General features: G+C 37.4%; 1 protein-coding gene across 1 annotated transcript in view; it reads left to right on the top strand.

Annotated features, from left to right (window-relative positions):
- Positions 1 to 22221, top strand: part of LOC101605591 (ankyrin repeat domain-containing protein 31-like) — a 163070-nt gene that overhangs the window by 118795 nt on the left and 22054 nt on the right. Inside the window, exons 18-24 of the mRNA XM_045139950.1 lie at positions 4408 to 4533; positions 5998 to 6140; positions 9626 to 9788; positions 11942 to 12057; positions 14261 to 14348; positions 15810 to 15906; positions 18506 to 19496. Of these exons, the coding sequence (XP_044995885.1) occupies positions 4408 to 4533; positions 5998 to 6140; positions 9626 to 9788; positions 11942 to 12057; positions 14261 to 14348; positions 15810 to 15906; positions 18506 to 19496 (1724 nt within the window). The remainder of the gene's footprint in view (positions 1 to 4407; positions 4534 to 5997; positions 6141 to 9625; positions 9789 to 11941; positions 12058 to 14260; positions 14349 to 15809; positions 15907 to 18505; positions 19497 to 22221) is intronic.

The following is a 22221-nucleotide window of genomic DNA, read 5'->3' as shown; positions in this document are numbered from 1 at the left end:
TTTGTGATGAAAATTCCAGCAGTCAGAAGCCAGAATATGAAAACATCAATGAAGGAAACAAAGGTGTACTTATGAATGAAAATTATGGTTGTGGATATTACCAAGAAAATCCCAGCACCACAGAATTTGGCAAGTCCAGGATTAAAGAATCAAATGTTAACCAAACATGCTCTACAGGACACAGAAAGGGCTATCTACACCATTCCAGAAATAGAAAAACAGATGTGTCTAAAACTAAAGGAAAAAGGAACATGAAGAAACACAAAAAGTCTCAAGACTCTCAAGTATATGATGAAGATTATGATTTAAGACAAACAGCTATTTCTTCTTCCAGTAAAATGGACAAGTCAGTGAGAAATCAGCAGTACACTCTCCAAAGCCTTGATGACTTTCTAGAGGACTCATTTGAAATTTCCACCCCAACTCTGCCAAAGTTAAAAAATGGTTTTGATAACTATAATGAGACTTGCTCAATTTCCAAAGAGTTGCATACCCACACTCTAGATATACCAGAGAGTCAAGAAGTACAATCATTGGAATTGGAATCCATTGGTCAAACTGGAGATGTTTCTTCATCTGGGTTTTCTTTGCATAAAGAAACCCTGTTACCACTTGTTACTACAGATCACCAACCTCCTACTCACAAAGAACAGTGTAGTAGCCTTTCTAAGTCCCATGAAAATACTATCTCCAATAAACAAAGTAAGAAGGTTAATTCCCTCCAAAATTCTTTCCTATCATTTATAAAGGAATATGTTGACAGTGATGATGTGGCCTGCAGTGCCTCTAGGAAGACTGTGACAGCTGCAACAGAGGTAGCTTCACCTGAGGGTGAAAACCACTGTGATGACCAAGAGAATATAACAAATATAGCAGAATTGAACTCTCAAGAAACTTTACCTTCCAAAGACATTCTTTCACAGAAAAATGAGATAAATGCAAGTAGCTTGACCTCACTTTCACAACAGGAAAATGTTAATAATTATGATTCAGACAGTGTAGTCATTTCTGAGCAACATGCTAAAAATCATGAACAGTGCTTACATGGAACTCATTTTAATCACTCACATGGCCATCCTGAGCAAACTTCTATGCCTTGTATCACAATGCCTTCAGCGTATGAAATTGCAAAGTTGACAAGTCAAGTGGAGGTGGTCAAAACTCATCATGATGATGACCCCAGAGGACTAACTCCTTCAGTGAATCAAACAGATGCAACAAATGTGGAAAGCGAACAAGGCTCTAAAAGGAATGAGGCTGTGATAGACCAAAATCCAAGTTCTTCAAATAACCCTTTCCCCGCAGCTGTCCATTCTCAAGAAATAGGAATAACCATAGTTGGAAAGATGAGACAAGACCTTCCTGAACATGATTTCCTCTCCATTGATGTTATGGACAGAGGATTGACCAACATCTCACAACTTAACCATAAAGAAGATAAAGAGACTTCTTTCAAATCAGGTATTAGAACTTTTGCTCAGTTTGTATTTGGTTCCTATTCAGTTACTTTTTCCTGAAGAAATTTACATTGGAATTGCATTTAACCTATGCTAAAATTAGCAAAAAAGGAAACCATCAACCTGTCACGATTTAGGAAGCAACTATGCCTAGTAACTGGGTACTAGTTTACTTTGGACATGAAATTGCTATGATCAAGAATGTGTTCCACATGGATGTTAAGAAGTAATGAACTTTATGTCATTATATTTTCATTTTCTTTGTTTTATAGCACCTACTTAGCAACAGGAAATACAATATCATTTCATAGCAGAAAATTGGCCACTCCACTGATTTTCATTATTCATTGTATTTCCATTAGGATTACAATTAGCGAACATTCTTCATTATATAAATACATGTTCAAGGTTTCTGTTGTATTAATTGGTCAGCTTGAAAGATAAGTTCTTAATATATGTGAATTTTATTTCTTGCTATGTGGCCAGTAAAGAGAACAACAATTTTAATATTAAAAAATGTTTGCTTTTCAGTTGGAGAATTAAGTAGTAGTGTCAATGAAGATGAAACCACTATAAAAAACTGTGAGGAGAAAAAAGAAAAGTTGGATTCAGGAATTCATGTGCCTTCTGAAGTCCATGAGGACAAGAAAGGTCAGAATTTCAGACCAACACCACCCTCCATCACTTTCCTAGACCCCTTCTGCTCTTCCCTCCTTGTTTCCTGCCTATACTCTTTGCTATATGTATATTATATGTCTGTGCATTCAAGGGCATGTATGCTTGTGATAACCAAAAAAAAATCTTGGGTATCATTCCTCTATTTTTTTTTTAATTTTTGTTTATTTATTTATTTATTTGAGAGCGACAGACACAGAGAGAAAGACAGATAGAGGAAGAGAGAGAGAATGGGCGCGCCAGGGCTTCCAGCCACTGCAAACGAACTCCAGACGCGTGCGCCCCCTTGTGCATCTGGCTAACGTGGGACCTGGGGAACCGAGCCTCGAACCGGGGTCCTTAGGCTTCACAGGCAAGCGCTTAACCGCTAAGCCATCTCTCCAGCCCTCCTCTATTTTTTTTGAAGATACAATCTTGTATTATCCAGGAGCTTATCAAGTACAGTAGACAGACAGGCTGGCCAGTTTGCCTCAGGGTTCTCTGTCTCTGTCTCTCCAGGGCTATAGCTTTAAGCATGCATCATTGACACCTGGTTTTTAAATTGTGGGATCCAGCAATTCAACACTGTTCTCATATTTTTGTGCATTTTCCTGACTGAACTATTTCTCCAGCCCTAAGACAATGTCTTAAAAAGGACCAAAGGTTGTAAACTTGCTTAGGAAAATGTTTTGTATAAACCTATTTCTTCCCTCCACCTCAAAGAATTGCTAAATCTTTAGTTATATTTTTATGAAGTGTCATAATCATTTAATTATGAGATTTTTTTCAGCTATATTTGTAGTTAATGCCCCACCACTTGAGAATCCAATAGTCTTCAGATATGTTCTTATCATATTTCTGAGAAAAAGAAGGGAAGGGAAGTAAGAAGTAAAGGGTAAGGGAAAAGGAGGGAAGGGATTTGGGTATGATTTTGTGACTGTCAAATTTCCTCCAGTTTTTAATTTTAACTTTTCAGTTAAATACTACAGAGATTTATGATGACAGTAACACTAACTAGAAACTTTCTGTGCTACAAGCTTAGCAGCAGCAAGACAGTAGGTTTTCTACCATCAACAATAAGAATAATTAGGAAAGATATAGCTGTTAAGATTTGTAGTTTGCAGGTCAATCATCTTAAATATTTTATACTTAAACGGTAAATTGTTTCTGCCTGTCCTTTTGTGAGAACTCTTCCATTGCAAAGTTTTGGATGCTAATCTCTGTAACAAAGAGTATGCTTTGTTTTGGTCTGCATGTCTTAAAATATCGGTGATAATTTTAGTCTTCATTATGGTTCAGATAACACCAAGACTCTCTTTTATAGAAAATAGTCCTCTTCTATTGCTTCCACCAAAGTTACATTGCTGACATAGTGAAATAAGGCAAATAAGGTTTCATGGCTTAATGCAGTGGTTCTTCACCTAGTTAGTTTGTTTATAAAAGCTTGCTGGTGGGCTGGAGAAATGGCTTAGCGGTTAAGCACTTGCCTGTGTAGCCTAAGGATCCCGGTTCGAGGCTCTATTCCCCAGGACCCACATTAGCCAGATGCACAAGGGGGCGCACGTGTCTGGAGTTTGTTTGCAGTGGCTGGAGGCCCTGGCATGCCCATTCTCTCTCTCTCTCTCTCTCTCTCTCTCTCTCTCTCTCTCTCTCTGTCTGTCTCTGCCTTTCTCTCTGTGTCTGTCTCTCTCAAATAGATAAATTAAAAAAAAAATTAAAAATAGATAAACCTAAAACTCATAGTTTGGGACATGCCTAATGAGAAACAGAATAGCTATAGAAAAATTTTTGTTTAGTTTTTTTTTTTTTTTTTTTTTTTTTTAGAGACAGTGTCTCACTATGTAGCCCAGGCAGTCTTAAAACTCAAGAACGTACTTGCTTCAGCCTCCAGAGTACTTGAGATTGTAGGCACACACCACAACACCCAGTATGAAATAGGGCTTTCCTAATATCAGAATTCTGTTTTTTTTTTAAGAAAAAATGTACCCCAGTGTTAAAGGACTACTGAAAGTGAAATGAGTATAGGGAGAAGTTAATCAAATTTGCTGTAATCAACTGCATGGTTGACCACTTGCTAGAATGAATGCAAATTAATATTCTCTGGTACTCTACAACTTCAACTGAAATTAGGACTTAAAACAAAGGCAGCAATGTTGCATTTGTTTTATGTACTGCATCTTTCTTATAATATTTTCAAGAAATTCTTCTGTATTTCCAAGAACCTTTATGGGAATCAGAATTTGACAAAATAAAGTAATCTCTGTTTTGCTTGACATACTTACAGAACAGAATACAGATGGTATTAATAAGAGGAATGCTAGTGGACAAACCCAGCTTTTTTTGGCTTCCAGAAGAGGAAATCTGTCCCTAGTAAAAATTCTTATAGAATGTGGAGCAGATGTGAACCTAAAAGATAATGCAGGTTTGTGTATTTTTAATTGTTTTTTGTGAATTGAATTCATTCAAATATATGTTTACTTCCCTGGCCACTAATTTTTATCCTAGCTGATGATTAACTAACTTGGGAGTATGGTTTTATACCACATTTTATTTAGTCGAATAGTATGATTAACGACTATTATCATAACTTTTTCCTTTGAAATGGGTCTTACATCTGTTTGAGAACATTCCATGGGCATGTACTTCATGGACAATAAAGGGAGTTGAACCTTTTCCTTTGGAGCTTTAATTCTACTCCCTAACTTTGGAATGAAAAATGTCCCCCTTTCCCATCTCTTCTTTCTTTCCTGAATCCTTTAACATTTTAACCCTTTTTTCTGTTCCCTAATTGTTGTTAAGCAAACCTCTGTATTAAAATTTGATATTGTAACACTTCATTTACGCCAAAAGAATCTTGTGTAAAGAAGTCAAGAGGGAAATGCAAAGGTTGAGTCAGATGGCATTTAAAAATAAATTTGACAATGCAATATCATGCAAATACATGCATATGAAAGTCAAATATTTTAATATCTGTGTTGAAACAAACTGAAATGATTAGAGTGTATTCTAGTTTCACTCTGTCTTACATTCTGTGAGTCTTCTGTTTTGGCTCTTTGCCAAACTTGAAGGACTCAAATGTTCTTTTTTCCCCGCCAAAATAAAACCTGATGTTCATTTTTTTTTTAATTTAAAAAAAATAAGATAGATTTAGATTAACAGTTTCTTTGAGAAATGGCAAAAGAAAATTTAGGACACACACAGTTACCCACCCACCCCTACAAACTAAGATCATCTAAAAGGAAGAGGGAAAATTAGCTCCATTTCTGGAAGGTATTTCCACACCCCGTTCCATGTCCACTTCCTCTGGGGGCCACAGCTTTTCCATGGCCAGCCCCCAAGCCTTGGTTTTTTATTTTTCATGCTCTTTAACATGGGCGCCTTTTCAACATGGCAGGTAAAATGAGAAAGCGGATCTTGCTACCACAGATGTTCACTTGCTCCAGCTGTGCCACTCGGCCGTCTCTGTAGGTGACTGATGTTGGACAACTGGCAGTTCATGTTGTCCTCCACTTCAGTGAGCTTCCCCGATACACTTCACCGGTGTCAGTCTCACACATCACTATGTGGCGCTCAGCCTCATGCAGGACTTTAACTGGCACACCAATAGACATCTTGGCAGGAAGAGTTCAACTGTGCGGACTCCCTCCTCCTCTCAGGTTTCTCCACCAGTGCTCCGACCATGAAGGTTAAGAAGCAAAGGGAATCCTGTTGTTCATTTTAAAGCTACACACTTTGACATTTTTTTCTTGATCATTACTTAGAAAATGTATATCTGTAACAACAGAGAATTTAATTCCACTAATAAAAAAGGTCTTTAGTACTTAAAGATGAGACATGAATGTTGATGGGGAAAGAACTGCTTGACTTTTTCTTTTTCCTTTCTTAGGTTGCACCCCACTTCATGAGGCAGCTAATGGAGGATATAATGGTATAATTGTAGAGTTATTAAAAGCTGGTGCAAATGTAAATTCTGAAAATGTAGATGGAATTTTGCCCTTACACGAGGCTGTTGCAAGCAGTCATTTAAAGGTACAGTGAACTCAGTTTGGGTTCGTACTGCTTATCTTGACAAAGTGAATGAAGTCAATGAAGATAGCTTATAGTGAGAAATGAAGTGATTTCTTATTAATGAATGTTACAAAGCCTGCTATAATTGAAAATGTAGGTATATATTGCATGTTTTGGATTAGAATACCAATCAATGTGTATCTTAATAAATTACCTATCATATAATTTATGTAGATCAGAAGAAAACATTCTAATAAACCTAGTATCTTTCATTTTTTTATAAAATTATTGCTACAAAAGACCTTAATATTAGTGACAATACATGTAACACATAGACATGCTTGCTTTTTGAGGCAAGGTCTGACTGTGTAGTCCAGGCTGGGCTCAAAATCGTAGTATTCCTGCTTTTACCTCCTGCCTACTGGATTATAGGCCTGTGACATACTCCACTTACATTTTTTGGCTTTGCTGCTTTCAACTTACTGTGGGTTTATGGGGATGTATAATCCATCATAAGTTGAAGACTATATCTGTTTAGGTTCTAATTGAAATTCATACTAACTTCTAAGGTATACATGTGGCAGGTTGTTGCAGTCTGGTTCGCATTGCTGGCAGAAATAACCCAACTAAAAGCAGCTGGTTGGTAAAAAAGGTTTATTTTGTCTTATAGGCTAGAGGAGAAGCCCCATGAATGCAAGGGGAAAACAATGGTATGAGAAAAGGGTAGACATCACACCCTGGCCAACATAGGGTAGACCATAGCAACAGGAGAGTGTGCCAAACACTGGCAAGGGGAAACTGGCTATAACACCCATAAGCCCATCTTCAACAATACACTCCCCCCAAGAGATGTTAATTCCCAATCTCCATCAGCTAGGAATCTAGCATTCAGAACACCTAAGTTTGTGGGGGACATCTGAATCAAACCACTGCACAGGTTAATCAAGTTGTAGGAAATTGTTTTATGGACTGTTTACTCTCTATTGTCTTCCATTACCACAGAGTCTTTGCAACTCTTAAGAGGAAAAATGAGATATTAAAGAATAGAGTTTTTATTTGCTTGTTGAGACAGAATCTTGTTATGTAGCCCAGTCTCACCACGAGTTCATTGTCCTGCTTCAGCCTTTCTAGTGCTGGGTTACAGATGTGCATTATAAATCTCAGAGAGGGTGATTCTTTTGATTCTTTTGTTTTGTTGTGATTCTTTGAGATTTTACTCTGTAATCCAGTATCCCCACAAACTCACAGCAGTTCTCCTGCCTCAGTGTTTTACGTGCTGGTATGACAAGTGTGAGCCACTATGACTGGCTTGAGATTTGGTTTTATTAAGAGACTATTATATGCTAGAGTCTTTAATTCTTTTTGATTATGGACATACTTAGTATGGATACACCATGCGTTGGTGGACCATGGCTGAAGTGGGAAGGGTTGTTTATTTCCTCAGGCACATTTCTAATATTACCCTGGGAACTGAAATGTGGTTAGGAAGCCTCCATTTAGAAGATATGATTCTGGGTTTTGTTGTTGTGCAGTTAGGTTTTTTTGTTTGTTTTTTGTTTTGTTTTTTTGTTTTTTAGAGAGATAGGGTTTCAGTGTAGCCCAGGCTGACTTGGAATTCACTCTGTAGTCTCAGGGTGGCCTTGAATTCACAGCAATCCTCCTACCTCTACTCCGAGTTCTGGGATTAAAGGCATATGCCACCATGCCCAGAAGACTCAATTCTTTATAAATACTTACGTTTCATCTTAGTAGGTGATCAAAAAAATTAGAATCATAGTTGATAGGTATCTGATCAACTAAGAAGTGGCAAAAATTTTGCATTCTTGCCTATGAATCAACATGTTGTTCTTTACACTACATTACATTATTATTATTATGCCTATAGAGCAAATAAGAGTTATCCTTGGGACTGGAGAAATGGCTTAGCGGTTAATATGCTTGCCTGTGAAGCCTAAGGACCCAGGTTCCATTACCCAGTATACACTTAAGCCAGATGTACAAGGTGGTGCATGCACTGGAGCTTGTTTTCAGTGGCTGGAGGACCTGGCACACACATCCATTATCTCTCTGTCTGACTCTTCTCTCTTTCTCCCTCCATCTCTGTCTCAAATAAATAAATAAAATATTGTTTTAGGAAACTTAAAAATAGTTATCCTTAATTATTTCTGCTGGATCAGTAGCTCTTAAATATCTTCATTCCAGCCGGGTGTGGTGGCGCACGCCTTTAATCCCAGCACTCGGGAGGCAGAGGTAGGAGGATTGCCGTGAGTTTGAGGCCACCCTGAGACTCCATAGTGGACTCCACATCAGCCTAGGCTGGAGTAAGACCCTACCTCGAAAAACCAAATATATATATATATATATATATATATATATATATATATATATATATATATATATATATATATATATATATCTTCATTCCCTCTCCATCTGTGGACAGAAAGATGCAATCTCTTGGAACATAGTGTGTCTCCATTTTAACAGAATTCTGGCCATCTTTTCCTAATGAGAAGATCCCTAAAACTTTGAGTCACTTACATTCCTTGTGCAAATGGAATTCCCAGATGTGTTTTACTACGTGACTTATATCATAATTTAATCACTTGGCATTCTTAACTTTGGCCAAGTATAAAGTTACTTTGTGTTATTTAAGGAACGTTATTTATATTAGAAATGTTTTTTTCTTCTAAAAAAGTCATAACCTCTTTGGCTTCAGTTTTCATTTCTATAAAATGATGAGATTGGAGTTGATTATTTCTAAATCTTTGACATCTTGTGACTGTAAGAGGTGGTTAGGACACATATATCTGTCTAAATTAGACTAAATATCAAGTTGTGAGGTAAATTTACCTGAATTATAGGACTAAATATCTTATATCTAATAGAACTTTATAATACAATTGGTAACATTGTCCTGAAGCAACTCTTACCTTCTCCTTTACCCCATCCTCAGAATTTTGATTAAGGACAGGCACTTTGTTAGTGAGGTAGGGTAGATATTTTCACATCTATGATTCCATGTTTGAGTACAAATGGCAGAGTCTACAAATCATATAGACCTGAGCTATCCTGTATGGTAATCATAAACTATTTTTATTGTGTAACTGGGGAGATGGTTCAGTTGGTAAAGTACTTGGCACTCATGTAAAAGCCTAGCATGTTGACGTGCACCTGTGATCCCAGCACTGGAGAGGTGGAGACAGGAGGATATGTGGGATTTATGGCAAATAAATAAGTTCTAGGTTCAATAAGAGACCCTGTTTCCCAAAGGAAAGTGGTGAGTGATTGAGGAACGCATCCATCATAGACCTCTGGCCACTGCATGCACATGCATGCATGTGAACACATGTGCATACACATGAACATACACATACACAAGTATGCATACAGTTTTTTTCTTGAACATATTGTGGAAACATTTGATAACTCCTATATCTTACTTGGTGGTATCTTGAAATGAAAGCATATACATGTAGAGGTAACTTTGAAAAATTACCTTGTAGGCAGTAGAGATACTACTAAAATATGGAGCAAACCCTAATCAAAAAGATCACAAACAGAACACTGCCTGGGATGAAGCAGATGATGACAGAATGAGAGAGTTGCTAAAATCTTATGGTGCTGTGGAGACTGATATTGAAGATGAGAGCAATTCTATAGTTCCTGGTATGTACATCAATTTCATTCATGTTCTTTAAGGTTTTATTTAAGGTAGAGTCTCATTCTAACCAAGTCTGACCTGCATCTCACTCTGTAGTCCCAGACTGGCCTCCAACTTGTGAAGATCTTTCTACTTCTGTCTCCCAAGAGCTGGGACTAAAGGTGTGCACCACCATGCCCAGCTCACTTACTATTTTATACAGGTGTAGATCTCTGGTTAGTAAAATAAAATTTTCACATATGTAATGTAAAACTGTTTCATAGCTTGGGCTAGATGTTTCCTATGCTTTTAAAACTCTCAAAAATATTTTTTTGAAATAAATATATTCAAACTTGACTTAATTTGTAGATCATTTACTCTGGCTGGGTTTTCTCCCTCCCTTTCTTCTTCTGATGTTATAGTATCTGAAGGTCAAGCTACCAGGGTCTTTGTGTGTGTTAGTTGAGCTTCTGCCACTGAGCTATATCCACAACCCACATGATGGTACTGGATTGGAGTTACTGAGGTGAAACATACATTAATCAAACATTAATCCTTAATCAAACATTACTCCCCCTACCTTTATGGTTTGAGATAGAAGCATAACTGAACCCAGGCAGATTAGTTTACTTGTAGAGAGACTAGGAAAGGATAGCATCATGTTGAAGTCTTTTCACTGAATATTACATTTCTTTAAAATTTGTAATGATTCATGGATTGGTTATGCTCCTGCCTACTTTTTAAGAATCTAATATTCTAATCCTTGAGTATTGACTTGTTAAGCAAATATACTTGTAGGCATAATACATATAATGGTGAAAAGATTATTTCAGGTGAATGTATAGCTAGCCAAAATTTTATGAACCAATTTTAGCAACTGTTTGCATTTTGTTAAGAGTTGAGAGGATTTATTTCTTTCTCCTTCATGCTTGAGCCTTGACTCACAGAGGAAACTGGAAATGGGGTATATATGCAGGAAGAATATATCTTCCTATCCTGCCACACTTCTCACTAACTGTTGACTTTTCTAGGGAGGACATGGTGGTCAAAACCAATGATATCATTGTGTCCTATTTTATTAATCATGGAGATCAAAGTCAAGACTTCTACTCATTTTCTGCTTTCATTTGTGACTATATAATAAGTCTATACAGATAGGGTCTCTGTGATTTTTGTTTCTCCCTTTCTTAACAGCCATACCTGAATGTTCAGGTCACCTGACTGGCTTAGCATATTAGGGAAACTTTGCATTTTAAGTAATTAAGACTCTGTCATAAGGTTCTTTATCTACTCCCATGTCAATTTATTTTTTCTGTGAATAGACTTCCTTAGTCAGGTACCCAGAGGAGTGAGAGCTATAGGGCAAATGGTAGTATGGTAAAGGGAATCCATGATGGGAAAGGGTTTGAGAGAACCCTACAGAGCACTGAGTCATGATCATAGTGGATAAGAGACAAACTTGGAGTCAGATAGCTCAATACCCCATGACAGTGTTTGCTATCCTGATCTTCTCTGAAGATTCACTTCTATAAAATGAGTATTATAAAATGTCTGCCTTGGGCTGGAGAGATGGTTTAGCAGTTAAGCGCTTGCCTGTGAAGCCTAAGGACCCCGGTTCGAGGCTCGATTCCCCAGGACCCACGTTAGCCAGATGCACAAGGGGGCGCACGCATCTGGAATTCGTCTGCAGTGGCTGGAGGCCCTGGCGCACCCATTCTCTCTCTCTCTCTCTGCCTCTTTCTCTGTCTGTCACTCTCAAATAAATAAATAATAATAAAAAAAATTTAAAAAAATAAATAAATAAAATGTCTGTCTCAAAGGGTTCAAAAAAGTCATATTTACATGACTCACAGAAAGCCATTCAGCATGTGATAAGGGCTCAAAACTGTTATCTGGCCAGGTATGATGGTGCACGACATTAATCCCAGCACAAGGTAGGAGGATTGCTGTGAATTTTAGGCCAACCTGAGACTACTAAGTGAGTTCCAGGCCAGCTTGGGCCAGAGAAAAATCCTACCTTGAACACCACCCAAAAAATGTTACCTGTAGTCAGCTAACAATAATGACATGCTATCGAACATTAATACATGATTGTAGTCTTAATTTATCCTCCCTATCCTTGTCTATAGAATGTATGTATGCTTTTGAAAACTCTTATTTTTCTAACTTTATTTTAAAGCAAAAATTTCTGCTGCCCAGCCAAAAAGATGTCAATGGTGTACTTGTGAGGGTGACAAAACTATCATTCACCCTTCCATTTCAAACTACACGAAAAGAAACAAAAGCCTATCTGAGGTAAGTGAATGTGAAATCCTTTCATTCTTCAGTGTAGAAAATGTCATTACTTCTACCAGCCAGCTATGGACTATTGACTGCACTCTTTACATTTCAAGGGCACACAAGTTGAAAATTATTTCTTTCATAACAAAATAAGATAGCATAATTGATCTGAATGAGCCAAGAGGATATGTTGTATAGTTAACTTCAGTCATCTTCATTGAATACAAAAGTAGGGTTTACAGTAACTTGAGTTATTGGGCTCCCTTTTGTCCCACAGACACTGATACTGTCATAGTGTGTCTTCAACTCCCCAAACTGTCTAGGACATCTAGTTCATAGAAAAGACTCAAAGCAATATGGGGTACAGGAAAGTTACCTGATATAGTTGTCTTCCATCCCACATGGTTTAAAATGAGAGAGCTTGCTGTAAAACACATCATATAGAGAGAGAGATTTACAAAGACATTTATAAAGCTAATCTCACAGCTGTTCAATAAACTACATGTTTATGAATTTATTCTTGTTTGACAAAACCATCAAGATAATTAAACACAGACTTAAGCAAGGTGATATTTTTCATGAAATATTCCTCTAGTTAAGCCTTGGATCATTGTGGCTAAGACTGAATATTTCTACAATATAAGGAAAACAGGAAAGTTGACACCAAAGGCTATTTTCTTTATATTAGACTGTAAGTAGAGGCTTAACCTGGGTACAACTTCAGACTTTCAATTTGCTTTCATAATAATAAGTCATCCACTGTATAAAGATGTGAACCTTGGAATTTGGGGGGTTTGCATACTAATATTTTACAGTTTCACTTTGATTCATTAAATAAATAGCATTATGATTGCTTTATCTAATAATTAGTTAATTTTATTGTGACATTTTCCATATCTCTTGTAAGCACCAAAGTAAAAATTTTTGAGCAGTGTACTTCAGAAGGCTTTAAGGGCCTGGAAAATGAATATATATAAAGAACTTATGGCTGGGTATGGTGGCACATGCCTTTGATCCCAGCATTTGGGAGGCAGAGGTAGGAGGATCACTGTGAGTTCAAGGCCACCCTGAGACTCCATAGTGAATTCCAGCTCAGCCTGTACCAGAGTGAGATCCTACCTCGAAAAACCAAAATAAATAAATAAATAAATAAATAAATAAATAAATAAAATAATTTATGATGGCATAAATGACATGATATTCATGTACCCAGGATCTTGGAAAGCATACATAAATAGGAAAAAAAACATGTTCTTACCTCTAACACCTTAGTTTCTTGATGAGAAAATACTGTGTATAAGGCATTCTGTGGCTCTGAAATTCTAACTCAGAAAATGATATCAGTATGGATTATATTAGACAAAGTTTTTATATGAAGTGGATTCACACATCAATAATACCAATATTTATTGAGCTCTCAATTTGTTCTGTCACTGTCCTAACATTTCACATGTATTGCTCAGTTCCAGAGCAGAGAGGATGAGTCATCCAACTAGGAGAGGTGGAGCCAGAATTCACACCAACATGGTCTGGTCTGGAGCCTGCTTCATAATTCTCTCTTGAAAGAAAGAGAACTTGTCAGGGTAAATTGAAGGCATATCAGGCAGAAATATTAGCATTGACTGCATATGAAATACAATTAAAATCCCTTTGTAAGCTTTTAAGAGAGTAGTGTTTCATGTTTCTAGGTTTATGTAGGGGATTTTAGTAGTATGCAATGATAATCATAAAAGAGAACCAGTTGTGAACCAGCTTGGTGGTACACACCTTTAATCCTAGCACTAGGGAGGCAGATGTAGGAGGATCGCCATGAGTTTGAGGCTACCCTGAGACTACATGGTGAATTCCAGGTCAGCCTGAGCTAGAGTAGGCTCTACCTCAAAAAAACAAAAAAAAGAACCAATAGCATATATAATCACTAAATATTATGTGCCAATTTATTTCCACCATCCTAACAATTTTAACAAAAGTCAGTGAGAAATTGTGATCACTTTTATGGTTACTACCTTCACATTCTGATCTCCAGGAGATATACTGTATAAATCAAAATATATTTATTTATTTCAAATACACAAAATTAATTTAAGTAAGGTTACATAAAACATAAGTACATTTTGAACATGAAGAGAAATTAGCATTGTTAGTGGTATGTTGTGTTTGTCAGTAGCATATCATCAGTCCTCTTATAATGAAGTTTCCAATATTTTTCATCTGCTAGTGTCAGACCACTAATACCTTTCTACAAGATATTGAAGAAAAACAAGAATGCTTATTAGGCTTTGAAATAAGAAGCCCTGAAGATGCCAGTAAGTATGTACTCATTCTCAAGTATAATTTTTCAGACAGCAAAGGACATTGTTGCCTTTTCTTCTTAAGGTACATGTTTATCTCAAAGTTTATAGTATCTAAAAGCATGGATGTTTTACATGATCTTCTCTGTTGATCCAGGAATTACCAATGACCATCAGTGATAAAAAAAAAATAGTTGCATAATAATAGTTAACAAAGATGCTCCTATAGATTCATTGTATCATGATAATGAAATGACATTAAGAACCATGATTAAAATTTTGATTGAAAGCTGGGCATGGTGGCACACGCTTTTAATCCCAGCACTCGGGAGGCAGAGGTAGGAGGATTGCCATGAGTTCAAGGCCACCCTGAGACAACATAGTGAATTCCAGGTCAGCCTGGGCCAGAGTGAGACCCTACCTCGAAAAAGAAAAAAAAAAAAAAAAATTTTGATTGAAGAAAACTTAGATGCTTCAAGGAAAAAGATGAACTTTATTTTTTTTTATTAGACTTAATGTTTTTAGGTTTATGGTTAAACTTTCATGGTTGTAGCAAAATCTGGAGTCATCCAGAAGATATAAGTGAGCATTATTTTCCAGAGATCATACTTTTTGTCCTAGAAATAATGAAAGTAATATTTTTTTTTTTGCCTGAGCACATTTTATTACACATCCATTACACTTTTACTAGGGATATATATTAAACTCACAGTGATTACCATAACCCCACTGAGGAGGACCTCCAGGGTAATAGGAGTTGGGACAAGGAATAATAGTATATAACCTGTTATGAAAGTAATATTTTGGTGCCATGCACTCCTTACCTCTTCAGACTGCAGCCCTGTATTTTCATCTTCTCATATGGCCTACTCTAGATTTGATAGGAATGCATTTCTTTCTGAAGTTGATATGCTTGGGAAAAGAAGTTATGCACAGATACATTGCCTATTCCCAATAACTGATGGCTACCCCCACGATGCATGACCCACAATCCCTAATGAGGAGTGTCCCTTCAGAGAGGGGATAGCAGGGAGGAGGATGGTACCAACATGGCTGTTTACACACTGAGTATGTACATAGCTAACAAATAAAAAAGGGAAGTGTATCAATAGCCCACATTATACTGGGCAACTTTTTTGATTTATGGAAATTGCAAAGTTTATCATTTTAGTTAAAAAAATCCAGAAAAAACAAGAAAGCTGATCCTAATTAGTAGGGCAGCAGAATTAGAATTTAAGCTAACCTACTCTTTCATGTTACAGTGTTCTTATCTATATACCTTGGGGCATCTCCTTTGAATGACATTAATTAAAAAACCTTGGCATATAGGCTGTTACTATTGGGAAAGTGATAGAGAATAATGGAGAGTGGGACCCTGTCTCAGAAAAAAAGAACAGTAGAACTAACCATGTGTAAATAAATTTCACAAGTTCTACCATTTAAGCAACTAACTTAATTTTATTACTTTCTTTCTAGAACAATACATGGAAAAAATGTTAGAGATAAATGAAGCTATAGATAACATGCTTGTCCAACAGAAAGCAGAAAGCAAGGCTCTAGCTAAAAAGTACAAGTAAGTGAAAAAGAAAAAGAAAAAGAATGCCAAAGAGTACCTAGAACTTATCCATTTTTTTAATTATAATAGTGCCATAGTTTGAATTTGGAATATCCCCCAAAGGCCCATGTCTTAACCACTGACTCAAACAACAACATCCCACTATTGGGAGGTGTGAAAACTTTGAAGTGTGACCTAGTGGGGGGAGGGTATTACCATGGGATATTTTTTATAATCATGGAAAATATTAATAAAAATTGAGAAAAAATAAAAAATAATTCTTCAAGCAAGTGCCTTTATTTGTTTGTTGAATTGTTTAACTAGTTATTTATTTATTTATTTATGTATAGGAGAGTTAGCATAAGCATGGGCACACCCAGATGTCTTGCCACTGTATATAATTTCAAATACATGCACCACCCCTGCATATGTTTTTATGCGGAGAATCGAATCTAGACTGGAAGGCTTTGTAATCATGTGCCTTTAACCAATGAAACATCTGTCCAGCTGCATATACACTATATTCTTTACTCACATTTAACTTCTCTAAATATGCTTTTTATACTTCTGTCTTATAATCATTTGACGTTGATTATATATTCAGCTATTCTGATCTCACCAAAAAATTAGATCTTAAATTTTATAAATCTGTCTTTTATCTTTACTTTGTCTTTCTTTCCAACACATAAATATCATAAGTTCTTTTCTCTTCCAATTAGTTTTCTTGGTAGTATCAAGCGAGTTTTTATTGACTACCAACTATAGAACATTTTCTCAGTAACTTCAGGAAGTCTCCAGACTTCACTTTCCTTTAATGCTTTACAGTGAGCAATGTATTCATAATTTTGGAGAGTTCCCAGTCATTTGAGGTTTCAGTTAGGTAAATCACATTAATATTGATTTCTATAAAATTTTAAATCTTGCGATATAATCTAAAGAAAGTAACTTTTTATATGAATTCTTTCACATAGTTTTAGGTGTGGTATTAATTTTTCTTCCGTCTTTACCCAGTTTTTTACATGTTATGCTACTAGTTTGCCAGTCCCACTTCGTATTGCTGCCTTAGTCTACCTATATGTGCCAGTGCTTTCAATACACTCTCCAGCAAGTTCCATGCCACCAACACTAATTTTTTTTTTAATTTGTTTGAGAGCGACAGACAGAGAGAAAGACAGATAGAGGGAGAGAGAGAGAATGGGCGCACCAGGGCTTCCAGCCTCTGCAAACGAACTCCAGACGCGTGCGCCCCCTTGTGCATCTGGCTAACGTGGGACCTGGGGAACCGAGCCTCGAACCGGGGTCCTTACGCTTCACAGGCAAGCGCTTAACCACTAAACCATCTCTCCAGCCCCCAACACTAAATTTTGACAGGAGGGCAGTACCTCTGTACTGCTGCTTCTCCTTGAAGTAGCAGTTCTTAAAGTGTGGTCTGGAGATTCTTGATAGATCTCTGAAACCATTTCATAGAGGCTGTTTTTTTTTTTAACATTTTTTATTTTTAATTTTTATTTTTAATTCATTTTTTTATTTTCACAATTTTTATTAACATTGTCCATAATTATAAAAGGTATCCCATGGTAATACCTCCCCCCCGCACTTTCCCCTTTGAAATTCCATTCTTCATCATATTACCTCCCTCATAGAGGCTGTTTTTAATAATGCTAAGATATAATTTGTTACTCTCTCATGAATGTGTGTAGAATTTCCCACAGGCAACCCGATGGTTAATGAAATATGTCCTTACATATTCATTTTTGCAAACTTTTCTCTGTTTTAATTTCTAAAATAGACAAATGCCCTTTCTATTCCATGACAGTTTTTTTTTTTTGAGAAGGAGAGAGATTATTGGCACACCAGGGCCTCTATTCACTGCATTTGAACTCCAGACACATGCTCCACCTTGTGTGCATGGTCTGAGTCCTTAGGCTTTCCAGGCAACTGCCTTAACCACTAAGCCATCTCTCCAGCTCCTATGTTGACAGTTTTTAAGAGTATAAAGAGATCTAAAGAAAAAGAATACATTGGGAACCATTGAAGATAAAGTGTTCAACATCCCGAAGGTCAGTGTGAGATACATCTGCTTAATCAAAAGACAGAGATGGGAATTCTCCAAATTTCCAGACACATTGTTTATCATAGGGCAAGGGACATGAGCCATTTCTTGTTCCTTCCTCCCATGGGATCCTGAGAAATTTGGTTTGGGGAAGGTGTACAGGACAGTGCTTACCTGAGAGGTCCCTCTTATGGTGAAATGTCTTGGCACAGCTTCAGTGTACAGTTGTAGTAAGTGCTTGAGGAACTAACACTGCTCAGGTCTGGCTCAGGTAATGAGTATTTGCAAAACAATCTTGTTCCTCTGTAGGTAAAGGAATCTGAGTGGAACTTACTTCCATGGTTTAATTTCTAATAAACCTTTCTATCTTAGAGATGGTAAGAGACCCTGAAACTTAGGCAATAGTGGTATTTCTTAGCCATCAATTGCTATCTACCAACCAAAGACTACTAGATAAGTTACTCAAGTTTTGTTGTTCTTTGAGATTGACTCACAAGTATCAATTTCAGTGACTGCTAAAGAATGTTTTCTACTGTGTTTAGATCTTCTTATTTTTTCCTACAGGATATCCATGGAGTCATTTAAGCATGAAACTCTGAGAGAAGAACTGGTCAGTTTGACCACAAGAGAGAAGAGTCTTTCCCTCATGGCAGATAAACAGAAAAAATTAAGACTGAAAATGCAAAACTATGAGTTTGTCACATCATGTTCTGGTCTTAGTTTACAGAAGTTGCCATCTTGTTCAAATATCTCTAGGAAGAACAGCAACCAAGAGCTCACCAGTCTGGAAAAGTCACTGCATCCCCACTTAGGTTCACTTTCTCTTGGCAGCCCTGCTAACGCAAGCCTGAAGGAAACACCATTGTCCCTAGAAACTTGGAATGGCCACCAAAGCACTAACATTTATCTCCATGAAGAGGCCCTGAGAAGAGATGAATTGAGTGGAAATGAGATGACTTCTAAAGAAAATGTCAATGATGCTACCTTGGCTGAATGGTTGAAATACACATACTATGATGGCACTGAGAAGACTGAAGGATCGTCCCAGCCTGTAGCTTTTGTTGTTCAAGAAGAATATTCACAAAAAGAAAATGGTCTTGAAGAAACCACAGCCAAAGGGCATGGTGTCAGTAGTCTTCCTGCTGCTACAGACACATTAAAATTCTCAGAAGGCACAAGTGTCCTTTCTCAAAATGATGCATGTCCATCAGCGGTTTCTTGGAGTCAAGACCTTTTACACTGTGATCGAAAAAGAAGAAACAAGAGAATAGATTCCCAGCAACCACCTGGGGGGATATCAAAATCTCTGGCCATTCCCTTGATCTTAGGCAGTGAAACTATTCCTCAGACAGACCCATGCCTGAAGAAGACAGCTTCTGCTGTTTCACATGCAAGTAACAGTCGCATATCTTCTTCCTCTGGGTCTAACCGTCGACGGACTTTTAAAAAGACTGTACCCGATGCCACAGCTACAAAAAAGAAAACTATGCAGTTAAAAGATTTGCTATCACTTGGAAGAATTAGTCCAGGAGACATTCTGGAATTCAAAGCCAAAGTATGCTACTATTTTTTCTCTAAAATCATATAATCTTTATGAGTACATGTTGCTATAATATAGTATAAGCGTGCATGGGAATGGGATTTAGATGGGCTTCCAGAATGGAGGGATATAGCCATTGTATCCTTAGCAAGAGAAATCATAACTTCTGGAATTTCTCTGACAGATTTTAGTCATAAGCTCCTTTGGTTTTCAATTAGAATTAGTCAGAACATGGGTCCTTAGGCTTCACAGGCAAGCACCCTGACCACTAAGCCATCTCTCCAGCCCATAATGCTGTATGTTTCCGAAGGTCTTTGCTAAATCTATTGATATGATCATATGGTTCTTGTGTTTACATTTATTTATGTGGCATATTATGTTAATCAATTTCTATATGTTGAAGCATCCCTGTATCCCTGGGATTTAGCCTGCTTGATTAACATGGGTAATGTTTTTGATGTGTTGTTGAATTTGGGTTGAAAGTCTTTTGTTCAGAATTTTTGCAACTAGGTTCATCAGGGATATTGGTCTACAGTGTTCTTTTATTGTGTCTCTATCTGGTTTTAGTATTAGGGCATTTCTGGTTTCATAGATAGGAGGTGGGGAGCATTCTCTGTTTTTCAGTTGTGTGAAATAACATGAGAAAAAGTGGTTTTAGTTCTTTGATGAAGGTTTGGTAGAATACAGCTGAGAATCCATCAGGTCCTGAACTTTTTTGGGTGGAGGGAGGCTTTTAATTTTATTTTCAATTGAGTTAGATATAATAGGTTTGTTGAGGGGATATATATGCTCTGTATTTAGTTTTTATAGGTGGCATATATCTAGGATTTCATCCATTTCTTTTTAAATTTTATTTATTTTTTCTTTATTAGTTATGTGCATACTCACTGTGTAAACAGCCATGTTGGTATCATTGTTAGCCTCCTACCTGTCCTCCCCCCTCCAAAGGGACCCTCCTCGTTGGGGATTGTGTGTCAGGCACTCTGGGGTTAGTCATCAGTGTGGCGAAGAGGCAATGTCTCAGTATGTAATATCCCAACTTGGGGCTCTAACAATTTTTCTGCCCCCTCTTCCGTGAATTTCCCTGAGCCATGTTGGGTTCATTTTAGGTCTACTTCAGTGATAAGGTCTTGGCAACCTCTGTGTCTCTGGATATCTGGTTTGGTAGGAATTGAGTATTCTCTATGACTATCTCCTTTCACCCTTGTGCTGGTACCAGCTTCACCAAGAAAGCAGCACTCTTTCTCATTTCTCCAATTACTCAATAGTTTCAGCTGGGGCACTGTTGAGGTGTGATGGGCTGAAGCTCTTCTCAGGTTCTGCATCCATCTGATAAAGAGAAGCACATTCTCCAATGGAGAGTGAAGTCATCACTGGATAAATGGGGCAACCATTATTATTTTAAAAGGAATTTAATAGATGTAGGCCCTTTTGTAGCCTAAATTGGTGGGAGCTTCATATTGGAGAGTGGACTCAATTTTTGGATATGGTTCTGACTTGTTTCCCAGTTCCACCTGTGGGTTCCATTCCACTGGGCGGAACAGTCAGCCAATTCAAGAGCACTTGGTTACCTGCCATGGCTTTGCACCACTGTTGAGCTTGGGTGAGCATCATGTCAGGTTGTCTGCTGCTAAGTAGCTTAGACTATGAGTTGCTTGGACAGATGTTGGTCATTTTCCCCATTTGTTCATGTAGCACCTTCTGGCACTAGACAAGCTAACTGTCTGGGGACTGACTCTTCTAGATTCTAGCCAGGTCTCTCCATGTTCTGTACCAACAGCATATGGTATCTTTGGCAGTAGGGTCTTACCAATAACCTTTGGTGGGTAATAAAGTGCTCTGACAGAAATCTGTCTTTTTTGGGGAAAACTTGTAGTTCTCTCTGGTCAACAGATCATTGTGGATATCAACTGTATCCTGGTACTGGGAGTTACAGGCCTGTGCCAAGTGAAAATAAGGAAGAAAACGGTAGGTAATATAAAAGAGAAAGAAGAGAGAGAGAGAGAGAGAAAGGAGAATATTAAGCTTAGTCTTCATCATACTTTCTCCAGGGCCCTTTGATTCAGGTGTTCCCTCTAAGGGCCTGGTGAAGGTTCAACCATTTGGTCTGTCATTTATTATGTAAAATTTTCTGGGACCATTGCCATTTGGGTCCAGTTTTATGTCCCCCTCCCTTATCCTCCCTTCCGTCCCTACCCACCCTATTTTCTGGTCCTCGATATACTTGCTAGGTTTGTTGGCATCTCACTCAGGTAGATTCAGGTTAGGAGCTGTAGATGAGTGAGACTATGCAGCAATTATCTTTCTGTGATATAGTAAGTTCATTGAGAATGATCTGTTCCAAGTTCGATCATTTTTCTTCAAATTTCATTGTGTCATTTTTCCTTACTGCCATTTAAAATTTCATCATGTAGATATAACAAATATTAGTTATGCACTCATCTAATGATGGATATCTGGGTTGATTCCAGCTCTTAGCTATTACAAATTGAGAAGCTATAAACATGGTTGAGCAAATCTTTCTGAACTAGGTATGGAGCTTTTAGAGTACATACCTAGTAAGGGAATAACTGGGTCTGTTGGTAACTCTATAGTCAACCTTTTTAGGAGTCTCCATATTGCTTTCCACAGTGGTTGTACCATCTTATATTCCCACCAACAGTGGATGAGGGTTCCTATTTCTCCACATCCTCGCCAGCATTTATTTTCATTTGATTTTTTGATGTTTGCTATCCTTACT

The sequence above is a fragment of the Jaculus jaculus genome, chromosome X (assembly GCF_020740685.1).
Source record: "Jaculus jaculus isolate mJacJac1 chromosome X, mJacJac1.mat.Y.cur, whole genome shotgun sequence".
Taxonomy (NCBI): domain Eukaryota; kingdom Metazoa; phylum Chordata; class Mammalia; order Rodentia; family Dipodidae; genus Jaculus; species Jaculus jaculus.
The sequence above is the reverse complement of the archived record's forward strand: the minus strand, read 5'-3'. Positions and strand labels throughout refer to the sequence as shown.